General features: G+C 40.1%; 1 protein-coding gene across 2 annotated transcripts in view; it reads right to left on the reverse strand.

Moving 5' to 3' along the window:
- LRP5 (LDL receptor related protein 5) overlaps window positions 1–12,967 on the reverse strand; it is a 129,682-nt gene that overhangs the window by 61,286 nt on the left and 55,429 nt on the right. For both annotated transcript variants that reach the window (XM_042884596.1, XM_042884597.1), the window contains exon 5: window positions 12,687–12,818. In XM_042884596.1, the coding sequence (XP_042740530.1) occupies window positions 12,687–12,818 (132 nt within the window). The remainder of the gene's footprint in view (window positions 1–12,686; window positions 12,819–12,967) is intronic.

The following is a 12,967-nucleotide window of genomic DNA, read 5'->3' on the forward strand; positions in this document are numbered from 1 at the left end:
TCATATTCACCTTACCTTCTAATCTCCATTACATTAACGTCTGCAATCACAATCTTAATATCGAAGTATGTGCAGTGTGAAGCTAAACAGCACCAAATGTATGCATACAACTGATAACACAGCAATTACCAGCATTACATGCATTTCTAAGACGACCAACATTACAGGTATCACTGCATGGGAACAGACAGATAAGAATCAAATGCGTACGTTTTGCCTCTTCACACGAATGATTGCATCTTCACCTTGGTTCATGGGGAACAAGGTCAGGGTTGAATGTACCAGAGGAAGGAATCAGCAGATCAAAACTTAAGGCCCAGATTATACCCACAGGCGCTGGCTAAACAACAGGCTGTAAGGCATCATTAATATCCTCCTAAAAACCATAAATAACAGCAAAACAGCAGTAATAACCTAACTCAACTGTATCTCATCTAGCTGTTCCATGTACACATTCACTTGCATGTAAAATAATATTCTGACCAGGAAAGCAGGAGCAGAGCAGTCACTACCGCTTGAATCAGCAATTGCAGCATGACTATAACCTCCTAGCAAAGGGAAAGAACAATCCTGTTTCTAACATACCCAGCCATTCAAACTTTTTCTGCAAGCTTTGGGAATATTCTGCACCATAGACATACACAGCTGAAAACAATCATGGAGAAGACAATTTGGCAATCCAGGCTTCAGGACTAGACTGTTTTCTCTGTTGACCCAACTGACCAGAAAAAGAATAACAATAATTCCACTTGACAAGTGGGACAGGACGGCTCATTGGTAGTTGAACTGAACATTTTTTGGAAAATTCTTCTAATTTTTAACATGTCTCTAACTGACATTTATGGAAAAAAGAAATAATAAAGGGAATGAGCTACTTGACTGATTTAAAGTTCTGGCTGCTCGGCAGTTTGTGTTGGAGAGATGCTACTGCTTAAAATGAAGTCAAATTATTACACGGCAAGGCTCTTGACAGGCACTATCTACATCCTTAGACATTACAAGGCATGTGAACAGAGGAAATGTGAACCCTATGTCTTGTTACGCCCTCCTTCACATCCCTTTCAAAAGCTGGTAAAAGTCCATCCTGCTGGACAGTTTCTGACGAGTGCAAAAATCCTGGCCTTTATTACAACGCACTCCAAACATTACAGTGCTTTTTATTACTGTATTTTCATCTATTAACGCATTTCTAGTATAAAAGGAGTGAAGTTTGGCACCGGGCTCTGAGCACAGCACTGTGAGATGAGAACTTATCTCAGCAGCGTTGTTGGTTCTTTCCAAAAACCTGGACAAACACGCTCGTCTGGCTCATTAGTTTTATCTGCATCATGGAGGCATTTTGATTATTAATGTTGGTAGGAATGTTTTCAAGGCTACAGAAGTGTTACGTTGTGACTTGTCTGCTGTAATGCTAGATACCCCAGAACCTGCCTAGCACATTATTATAGTGAGCTGTTTACCTAGTGCTGGAGTGCTACAGCATTTATTTGATTAAACTGATGTACAAACTGATGTCCTCTCACTGTACTCTTGTAACCACACAACCAAGAGATTCCCAGAGAATCGCTATTATAGCACAGTCATGTAGAACATCACACCACAATCTCCTCTTCGCCCCCTTCCAGGGTACATGAGGGAGAATGCAAACAACCCCAAGTTCTACAACACTCACAGTTTATGAAAAGTCCTCTATGCAAACCATAGAACAGAACACCAGAAGGAATGAGGCCACTCTAGAGTTTCCATTCATTTAAAAAGAGTCAGTTTCAACTCTCACCAGTTTAAAACTTTTAACTCTTTGTTTTACTTAAGGACATTGTTGGGTTTTTTAATTCACTAAAAGCATTCTGCAACCTTCCATGGACTTTTCAGCATGTTTGATACTCATAAAAACCCATGAAATGTTCTGCTAAACCAATGCTAACAATATCTCAATTTAAAAACAAACAGAACAGAAAAATGCAAGGCAGTTATTCTCACTTTCTGAAGACTATATTCTCTCTTTGCAATCAAGAAATCCCACAGAAGCAGGTTAGGAGACTTTTTTGTTTGTACATGTGACGCTTTCCTCCCATTCCCAGTACCCAATTATTTTTAATACCCATGCTAGGTACAGTGTTTGCTTTGATTTCCTTGTTTTGTGCGCTCGCTATTAAAAATTCATGCTTCAGCGCTGAAAATGGCAGCTGCATTCTATTTGCAAAATTAACTGCAATCAGAGCTGACAGCAGTGAAGCAGGCCATCTCACCAGCCTGACAAGAGCCTTTTTTATTCTTCCCTTGGCCCACTTCACATTTGACAAGTGACAAGACGTCTATAATACAGTAACAAATGCTCCAATTTATTCACCCAATCTAAACAATCTAAACAAATGTAGACTGCAGTGGTTCCTTCTGCTAATCTATGCCAGAAAACACCATGCTATTCCTCTCCCATTTGTCTGGCTGCTAATCAGGCCAGAACAATGCTCCATTGTGGGACTCTTCCCCTAGTTCTGTGTACACGCATGTGCATCCACACCCAGTCTATATAAAGGCAACTTTTGAGATCTCTATATTTGTGGAGTGAAAAAAATAAATCAGATAAACTGCAATAATGGTAAAGCTTTTCGTTCTTTGTGGAACAAAGCAGTCAGCTCTTCTTGAAAGCGGCCCATTAGAAAGTGCTTTGACTGCAGGCAACTCTTTTACAAGCTGTTTGAAATAAGGGGGTGGGGGAAAACTTCATTATTCCATATGGAATGTACGAAAATAAGAAATGCTGCCACGCTGTTTAACAATCTCAACAATATTTAAAACAATTACAACATCTTGCATAACGTTCAGCAACAGCCAGTCTTCACACCACAGGAAGAATGATGTAATGAAATTACGAGAGGTTTAAAGCTGCTATCAAACCCCACTCTCGCTATTCAACTTCTGCAGAACATAAAAACATTCAAGGAGATTGAACAAACTTTGGGAATATCTGCAAATAAAGATCACTGTTTCATACTGGAATGGTGCTGGCTCCAAGCTGGGAGAAACTGGGACCGCATCCTCCTACTTGACACTACCAGGAGAAGCGTGCAACATGTATGGGGTTTATCAGTTTAAAACTGAGAGTTGCACGCAGCGATTTTATGCAACCAACAAAACAGAAACAGGAAAGGTTTATTTGAAAGAATGTTTTGAGTGCCCACATTTGGACAGAGCTCGAATTGAAAGGTAAGAAGGCACAAGGAAAACTAACACTTATGACAAAGAAAGGAAATACCAGAGCACTCACGTAACTCATAAATTACATCATATCTCCCTGCACAATGTAGTGAAAAGCTGTTGTCCAGTGTTTCTTCCATTATCTCAGTAGCAGACTCCTAATAGTTACTTTGCTTAAATCAGGAAAGAGCCACAATTTCAAGCAGTGATGACACGTTCAGAAACAAACGAACAAGGACCTCAAACAGAATGTTAATTAAACTCTGCAGGTGATAAAATCATCGGCACAGAACAGCTGACTAGAACATAAGCAATGCTTCTTCCACACATTACACAGAAGACACATTAACACCCTGATCTAGTTCAGGGCCTATAAAACACCTGAAGATTGTACAGACCCAGTATTCCATTCAGGAGCACAAAGCTTTGTAAGGCTACTGCTAAGAGAGAAGTGACTAGCTCTGAGGGAGATTGTTTCCAGTTACAACTGCATTGACAGTAACCTGAATCAAAGATCAGCACAACTGTGTGGCTCTTGCTGTACCAAAAAACAAAGAATTTGCCCTCATACAGAGGCTCCATCCAAAGACCTCAGAACAGTTCAACAAATAAGTCTTCTGCCCTGAGGTCTGGCTGTCTAAATGCTATGTGCTTTAAAGAGAGAGCACAGGAAGTTGGAAATGTTCAGTGGTAAATCAGAATGTAAACCTGTAGATCTCAATCCCAGCTCCCACTTTTAATTAGCAAAAAATGGACACATCTTCACATAAGGATTCTTAAAAACAGTGTATATTGAAAGCCATAGGAAAAAGGATGGACCAAGAAAACGCCTGCCACAAATTCTCACTTCTAGAAATGCAGTGCATTTGTTGGATTTTGGTATTTCTTTGCAAAGCATTGTTTTAAAGCACCTATTTTTTGCAGCAGATAACCTGAGCCAGTAGGGCTGTATCTGAAATCACTACCTTTGAAAGCAGTTCAGCAACTTTACTCGTTTCTGTTAAAGAGTATTGGTGCTGACACCTTCAACCACCAACAATTATAGACCCACTAAGCCCAACAGGACACATACTACTTTTTTTTTTTTTTTTTTTTCCCAAAATACTGGACAGAAGAAACACACAACACAAAGTTTTACTACAATCCCATTTCTGCTGCATTCTAATTGCAAAAGTTTCAAACTCACCTAGAAACCTTACATACATCAGTTTCTCTGCACTGTTTTTCTCCTTAATATCATGTCCCACAGGCTCCCCCGAGGTTGATAGCTGTATCGTGCTCTGAAGTTCAAGTGCTAATTATTATGTTCCAAGTATGATGGAGCCACAGAAAACGTGGCCATCATCACCTGCCAAAGGGCACATATCATGGAAAAAGCTAAAAGCAATTCTAAGCTTGGGTTTGCAGATCTCAACCTTCCTGTTGCTACTCTGCTGCAGTAAAATGGTGCTTGCCCATAGTGTATTTGAAGAGGCAGTCAAGCTGCAGAAGCTTAACAAGTTAGCAGAGATTGGTAACTTTCCATGGGCAGGTACTGGGCCCACGAAGAATGTGAGATAACAAAGTTTACACATAAACCTTCCCAGCGCAGACAAAGGGCGCGGTTCTGCTGAAGTATAAAAGCTGAGCTGATGGGAAGACTCAACGTGAACAAAATGAGACAGCTACCATCTCTTATTAGAACGTGTTTCAGTTGTTCAAAGCAATCATCAGTCTGAAACGCGCACCAACCTGGAAGAGTTTCATTCATCGCTCCTGTAAACTTGCTGAAAACAGAGCTAGAAGATAAGGCAGATCTTCCAATCCTTCCAGGTTTGTTCCTTACAGCGTGTTTCCAAGGGCTGCTATACAGTGAAATTTTAAACGAGGCCTTTTCCATAAGAGGCTATTTTATTTCTGCGCTACACAAAGCGCTCCCCACTTAGGAGGATAAAGGATGCTATGAATAGAAAATAATGTAATCTTTTCATACAGATCAAATGAAATCATAACCATAAAAGCAAGGGGAAAACAGATTCAAGAAAAACAATACCCACAAATTAAAGAAAAGAAAAACACTTGATTTTAATGAAATAGAGTAGAACTCGGAGGAGGAAAACTCTACTGCTTTACTTAACAAGGTTCAAAACCAGCACAGAAATGAACAAACCCTCCACTGTGCCAATTCTTACACACGAAGAAGCAACAGAAAAAAAATCATCACAAAAAAAGAAAGTGTAAGAATCCTACAACATGTTTTGGAGGACATGCATACCCAAAAGGATGGCTTAATTCATCAACTTCCTATTCGCAGAGCAGCCTCTAGATTTCCTAATCCATTACTCACTGCTGGACAGTTTTTACAATTCTTTCTGGTCAACTCCAAAGGCATTTCAGTGAAATATAGTTGGAAATAATGTGTGGAACTAAGTAAACACAATTCCACCTTGTTGTTTTAGTGCTAAAGGATCAATAGGATATGTTTGCAGTAGTGTACCATGGTCAAAATGGGTCTGGATGCAAGGAATGAAGAGTTATTTCCTCATTCACCAACTGCATCTCATTTTCATAGCCTAGAATTTGTATAAATCTCCTCCCTGCAGGAACTCCGCTGTACAGCCCTTGTGCAAGTCATCTATTACCCAAACTTTCCCTCTCATAGGATCGTCCACAGATCCTTTTCGTCAGATGATCTGCTGGAGGGTTGGAAATAACACAAAAATACAGAGCTAAAATGGTAGCAGGCATTTAAGGAGATGCCAATTATACAAATCCCTGATTCAGAGAAGCCACCTTCAAGAAGGTCCCAGCTCAGTCTAACAGAAAGAATACACGGAGTTAGCTACTTCTTGACAGGCAAAGGAAACACAACTGGGAGCATAGCAGCAAGATGGGGAACAAGAAAAAGACCTCCCAGTACTACAAACAAGATCTCCCTATGGTATTCCAACACCAGGCAGAGGGCAGAAGACATCTGTGAAGTCAAAGCATGGTGCAACCAAAGTATCTTTTTCTTTTTCTTTTTCCCCCATGGTTGCATTTAAATCAGATAACATGCAAGGGAAAGAGACAGGCATGCAGGCATTCTTTCAATATTTTCCTCCACGGTATTTTTTGTTGGAATTAGAATCTTTCTATTGTTTGTTTTTGTTTTCCCTGTGACAGAGAGATTAGTACAATTGCTCCTTCCTTCTGTTTTGCGCTGTGAAGAAAGGGAAGGAAAAATAATAACAATAAAATAAATATAATAATAAAAATAATAAAATATAATAATAAAAACAATAATAATAAAAATAAAAATAAAAATAACAGTTGGGAATATTACCCAACTCTAATGAACTGCCTCAACAACAGAATCAGGGATTAAAAAAAAAAGCCAGCTAAACACTTGAAGCTACTGCCTTCTTCCCCAGTCACAAAAACAGAGTTCTATTTTGAGAAGCCAGAATTCCAAAGTTCATTTCAAAAACTACAAATGTTCTGCCTTCACAGAAGAAATCCTACAGCTCCTATAAGGGATTGACTCAAAAGCCAAAGCCTTCCCACTTTAAAGCAAATAACAATTGCTTGGTACTACAGGCATGCTTCTCCAGTGAGCTGAAGTCAACGTGCTGCATCTCAAATAACCACTTGCATTCTGATATGCCAGGTACAAGATATCTGCAAAAGCAGCTAGCTAATTAGGAAGTAGCCATCACCAACTGGCCACAACTTGCACAGGAAATAGGTAATTTTTCTAGAGAAATAAATAGGCTCCTCTCCAAACTTCAGTTTATGCAACCGTTGTGGGTTAGTCTTGGTAGGCAGCTCACTCAGCCACTCACTCCCACGCCTCCCCCCAATGGGATGGGGAAGAGAATCAATTGGAAGGGTAAAAGTGAGAAAACTCTTAGATAAAGACAATTTAATAGGTAAACAGAAAAACTGTTTTGCTTGTGCGCAACAAAGAATCCACTCAACTACTTCCCACGTGCAGGGAAAACGAATGATGCTCAGATGAAATTGCCATAATTATGTAGAGTAAAAATACGTAGTTTTACTGAAATGTTTTATACATATATTGCAACAAAGCATTATTGAGAAGCAAATATAAAACTAAGATAGCTTTTAGAATCTTGGGGTAGGCAGCTTCCAGAAACTGCATAAATACTGGAATAACTGAGCTCCTATAGCTCTGAGAACCTCTACTAAACTTAAAAGATACACAATTTTTGAAGAATTTTACTGAAAGTCCTAGTTTCTCCTACCCATTTCAATTCTGTAGACATAGATTCAAATTATTACAAGTTTGGGAGGGTGAAGTGAGTTTTCCCTCAAAACACTTTCTGCCATCAGACACAGATGAATAGGCTTTAAAATTCCTACACACAAATTTTAGTTGATACGCAGCTGACTTCCTTGGTGCCATGATGGCAGAAAACGATGTGCAATGATAGTTAGTATCCTTCAGGAATGTAACACTAACAGACACAGGGAATTTAAGAAGTTGAGGTGACCATTTACAGGGAAACAAATCCACTTCTAGGAAAAAAAAGACGAGGCTTCAAACATTTCCTGAGGGCTGGCAGCAGTGGCTGTATGTTAGTAAAACCAAATAGAGAAGATGGATCACATGTTTCCCAGAAACATATATGGAAGAGACTGCTGAATACTATTTGCAGAAATGGGTTCAGTTGTGAAAGAAAGCATACATATCTTATAAAAGAGACTGGGAGCGGAGTTTAATCCCAATTAGCTGACAAGATATACCACAATGCTCTAGATTTGACTATGATAAAACTGAACTACAAGGCCAAGACAAAGACAAGAGGAAAAAGCAGTGGAAGTCTGAGACTGCACGTCTGCCCAACAGAACAAAGCAAAACTCTCTCCAACAAAGTAGAACAGGATGCAAAAATCCTGGTTCCATTCATATGAAGTGGTAAAATTATACCAAGAAGTGCACCAGAACTGTAATCAGGAACAGATAAATCTTGTTCACTGTGCACCAAGGAAAACAAGACAAGAGAAAAGACTGCTAGCATGATAAACATATGCAAGATGAAGATGCTGAACTGAGAAGACATGCAGCTATCACTTGAGGACTGCGCTGCAAGGCAAGACAGGTTCAAATATTCAATAACAGAACTCACTAAATCCTAAAAACAAACAAACCCCTTCAAAAAATCAAAACAATTATGTTCAATAAAAAGACAAATGTCATCCTTAAAGAAAAGAAAACCTTTCTAGACATGAATCATCAAAATGACTGAAAAAAGGACCAGACACACTGTGGCCTGTTTGCTGCTATTTGTCTATTGCTGATCAAACCAAACAGAGCTCTGAAAACACACAAAGAACAGACATAATTTTTGCTTTGGTCTTTAATTACTTGCATCAGAAAGTACATACAGGAAGAACCTAAAAAATTAACTAAACCAGACCAACAATTTTAGGACAGGATGAACAAAGCCAAGTAGGTAGAATTACAAATCCCTTTTAAATGGCTGCAGCCAAATTCTTGTCCCATTCTCAGAGACTCATAGGATTACTCAAGTAGGCCTTGAGAAGATTTTCAAACAAACACATAGAAATCAAGAAAGCCACTTGGTGTAAGAATTAGTTCTGTTTTGAAATATGACATTTCAGAGTTCAGTCATTCCTGGAAATTACACAGTAATTAGAATTATTACTGAAAAGATTCCACAGGCAGTTCCTTCAGACTAGAGTTGTTGGACTCACAGGTCCTATCACTCAAAGATCTGAAAGCAGTGTTACTTTTTGGCTCACACAGCGCCTGTCACTGATATTACTGCCATTTCATGAGCTGCTTTTACCAATTCAGGTTACAGAACCTCCTTAGAGTTGCACTGAAGTTGCAAGATTCTCAGCACCCTGGGAGCTGCACTGATTACGATCTCTTTGTTTTGAGTACCTCAGGCCATAATACAAACAGAATCCTTGTCCTCCCTTCCAGCAAAGGGTGGTCCAATACAACTTCATAAATAATTTCAAAGATCTTGGCTTGAAAGCTTACTGTAAAAATCACAGAATCATTGAATATCCCAAGTTGGGAGGGACCTGAAGGATCATTGAGTCAAACTCCTGACTCCACAAAGGATCACCTAAAAATTAAACCACATGTTTGAGCAATGCCCAAACACTTCTTGAACTGCAGCAGCTCGAGGCTGTGTCTACAGTCCTGGGCAGCCTGTTCCATGCTCACCATCTCCGGAGAAGAACCTTTCCCTAACTAACGCTCAACCTGACCTACACAGCTCCATCAGGCCCTGGCGCTGCCACACAGAGCAGAGCTCAGCGCTGCCCTCCGCTCCCTCTGAGGAGCTGCCGCTGTGAGGCCTCCCCTCAGCTCCTCTGCTCTGGGCTGAACAAGCCAGGCACCTCAGGCTGCTCCTCACACACCTTGCCCTCCAAATCCTTCACTGTCTTTATAGCCCTGCTCTCTACTAGCTTTTTATTGCCTTCTGATTTTGTGGCACCCAAAACGGTACACAGTTTGGGAGGTGAGGCAAAGCACAAAGCAGAGCAGGAATTCTTACTGAGTGCTCACAGGACTGCTAATGGAGCAATTCTGCTGACATAATTAATAGTTAGGGAATTGCAACCTTCCTATCCAACTCTGCAACACCTAGTAAAGCACTTAGTCTACACCTTCAGCAATCAAATACACCGATCAACAAAGCCTATCGCTAAACAGACCAGAAAAAGCTTGCTAATATTTATCAAATGTTGCACACATCTTCTGCTAGCAAATCTAGCTATGGGTGTGGACAGAGAGAACTCCACGGATGAAAACTTCAGATAACAGGTGCTTTGTTTTCATGCTAGCCTGCTGATTACGGCTTCTTTCCCATAGAAATATAAAACCTGTCCTCACACTGCAGAGAGCTCTACGTAGGCGGTTCTCCAGGTACCTTGCAAGTACCAGGTCAGGTTATCAGCGAGTAAAGAAAACTCCACACACCAACAGAGCAAAACAGAGCAACACTGTATCTGAATGGAAGTAACAAAACATCTGATACCTGCACCAAGCAAGTACACACTCTCAGAAAGGGTCCTGTGCAGGATGCTAGCTGTCATCTGTCCATACGTTTAATCCATATATTTCACGTTATTCGTGATGTATATCTACGGTACAGCTTTTTTTCCCTTTACACAGAGAGAAAACCCTTTAGCACCAGAGAGAAAACAGTATGAACCCTTACAGAAAGCCAAAAATAAAGAATAATGAATTATTCACTTAACACCGATACAGTAATTATTGCTTCAGCAAATCAATATTTATACACTCAGAAAAAGGCTAAAGATCCACTTCTGAAGTTTCAATGCATAAAGACGACACAACCAACAGCAAACAAAATAATGGCATAGCCAGTCCTTGAATTCATGTTTTCTTAATTACTTGGGCAAATTACCATTCAGTACTGTTACTCCGCAACAAGCTACAACTCTATCTGAATGTTCTGCATGTGCACACTCTTCAGCATCCAAGTCAGCTGAAATTGCTTAAGAGTCCCAGTCTCAAGGCTTATCTGCACAGGGATACTTTCTGACAGAACTATACAATAACATTATATAGTTATATTTGTACCAGTAAACTCCCAACAGGGACAGAGATTTTGAGAACAAAATGTTTTTTCCTCTTACAGAGGAATTCATGGTACTATTTTTGCAATTCACTTCAAAGTCTAATGCCAAGGAAGCCCATATGCCTAACTGACTTAGCACTTCAAGTAACAGGCAGCAAACAGAGAGGTGGTCAACACTGTAGCATCTGTAGTTCTTGACACAACTTTACCACAAAGGACTCGTGCAGAGAACAAGAAGTCAGTTCCCTGCAACCAAGGAGTTAATTTTAATTAATAAGAGTGGAAAGAGAAGCACATGGATGCTGGCATAAGGCAGACAGGACAACAAAAGATGTGGAGCTTGGGAAAGAAATAATCCATAAAACTGAACCAAAAGGCCACATTCTTATGCAAAACCAGATTTCCTGTTCCCATCCCACTTTTTTGCCCTCCTTTGACAGAACACCCTTGACAGATTGTCTGGCTTAACAATGGAAAGGTGAAAGCACAGTATAAGCAGTCACTCCTGCTTGTGCTATCCGCCAAAATGCCAAAAGCAGGCTGACCTTCATTCCCACTGCCAGAAACATAAGGTCAATATGAACGTCTAAAAAGGTTGTCCTGCGTATTCAGCAATGTTTTTTAAAGGCTGTGAAAGGGAAACTTTCCAAAGCTAGAAGAAGGAAAGAGAAAGGTCTTTCAAAGCAGCTGCAAGAACTACCTTATAAGCCTTTCAATTGGATCAGGATGAGCTAATAAAGCTGGCCCTTAAGCCCTGGAGATTCAGCGTTCAAATTCTGCTTCAAGTTCACAAATGAAAGGAGACTATTATGTTTGTTCTAGTACTTACAGGAATCGAGCCACATCAGAAAATAACTACACACTTTGACTCGCCTCGTGAAAACGCAGCAGAGACAGGCAATGGAAGGTCCTTCAGTGTGCCTGCAGAACCTTGTCTGGTAGCATCCCTATGACTACATGCGTTAGTCTCGTGTTTTGCTATAATGAATTTTTATAAGAAGCTTCCTGAACAATAATAAAGTCAAGTGGTATACTTGGAGGTCTTGACTCACGGAATTTATTGACACGAGTATGCATCCAGTTATATACTTCATTTAAAGCATGCAGTCCAGCTATTATTCTTTGAATGGCTTTTTTTCTGGTGATAGAAGAAAAGATTCCTCACCTATGTTTCAGTGATTGGAAACCGGCACCTGAAGAGTTATTTTTTCTACTTCTATTATCTCATTTAGTTTTATAAGAAGCTTTGTACAAAGCCTTGGCTGACTTTTTAAAAATTAATATAATGTCCAAAAATACAATACCTCATATCTCATCACTCATCTATCTTCATCTTCATTAGATGACTATTAGTTATCTTCAGCACCAGAAAAGTGACATTTTCATTTTTCTGCTCAGATTTTTTCTATATGAAAGTAATGGGAGCAGGGACAACATATGAGTTTTTCCCTGAAATAGTATATGGGCACCCAGACTGAGCCTCAACTGCTTTTGGCAGGTCTTAAGCACACTGGGCTTTGATATGCAACAGGAGGGCAACAGCACAGCCATGCACCAGTAACTACAGGTCACTGAACAAGAGGGAGCAAACCTCTGCCCGTGGCCCTCTGCTCAAATGGAAAGAGGTCCTACAGTAACTTTCCTCTAATAAATCGCTTCTGCAATGGTCTCCACATGCTACTCCTACAGAGAACTGGCAACACAAAATACAGCCAAAAAGCACAAAACTTGGCGAAATTTTGGTAACTTGATAGGATATATGATTGCAAAATTTCTGCAATAAGGACAACATCTCTGCAATTTCAGGAGAACACTGAAATTTCAGTATGTCAGCCAGTTCTATTCAATTTACTTTTTCAGTTTTTAAGCAGTAACCCAAATCAAGTCAATACCTTTACTGTAGAAAAGTCAAGCTCTTACCTGATTTGCACGTCCTGCCATCATCTTCTAGCTGCACACCAGTGGGACAGGCACAGCTGTAGAAGGGGTCTCTTGGTGATAGCAGGCACAGATGGGAGCAACCACCATTGTTTTCTTCACATGGAGTGTGAACTTCAAGAAACCAACCAAACAATCAATCAGGTTTATTTTCCTTTTTCTAGAACATCTAAAGCTCTTTTCCGCCCCCCCCCCCCTCTGAGGAATAAATCATAGATCCCAAATGACTGGCACAAGGTTGGTGCTAAATGACAAAGGAGCCA

Source organism: Lagopus leucura, unplaced genomic scaffold (genome assembly GCF_019238085.1).
Source record: "Lagopus leucura isolate 7727_CA_CO unplaced genomic scaffold, USGS_WTPT01 Super-Scaffold_100044, whole genome shotgun sequence".
Classification (NCBI taxonomy): domain Eukaryota; kingdom Metazoa; phylum Chordata; class Aves; order Galliformes; family Phasianidae; genus Lagopus; species Lagopus leucura.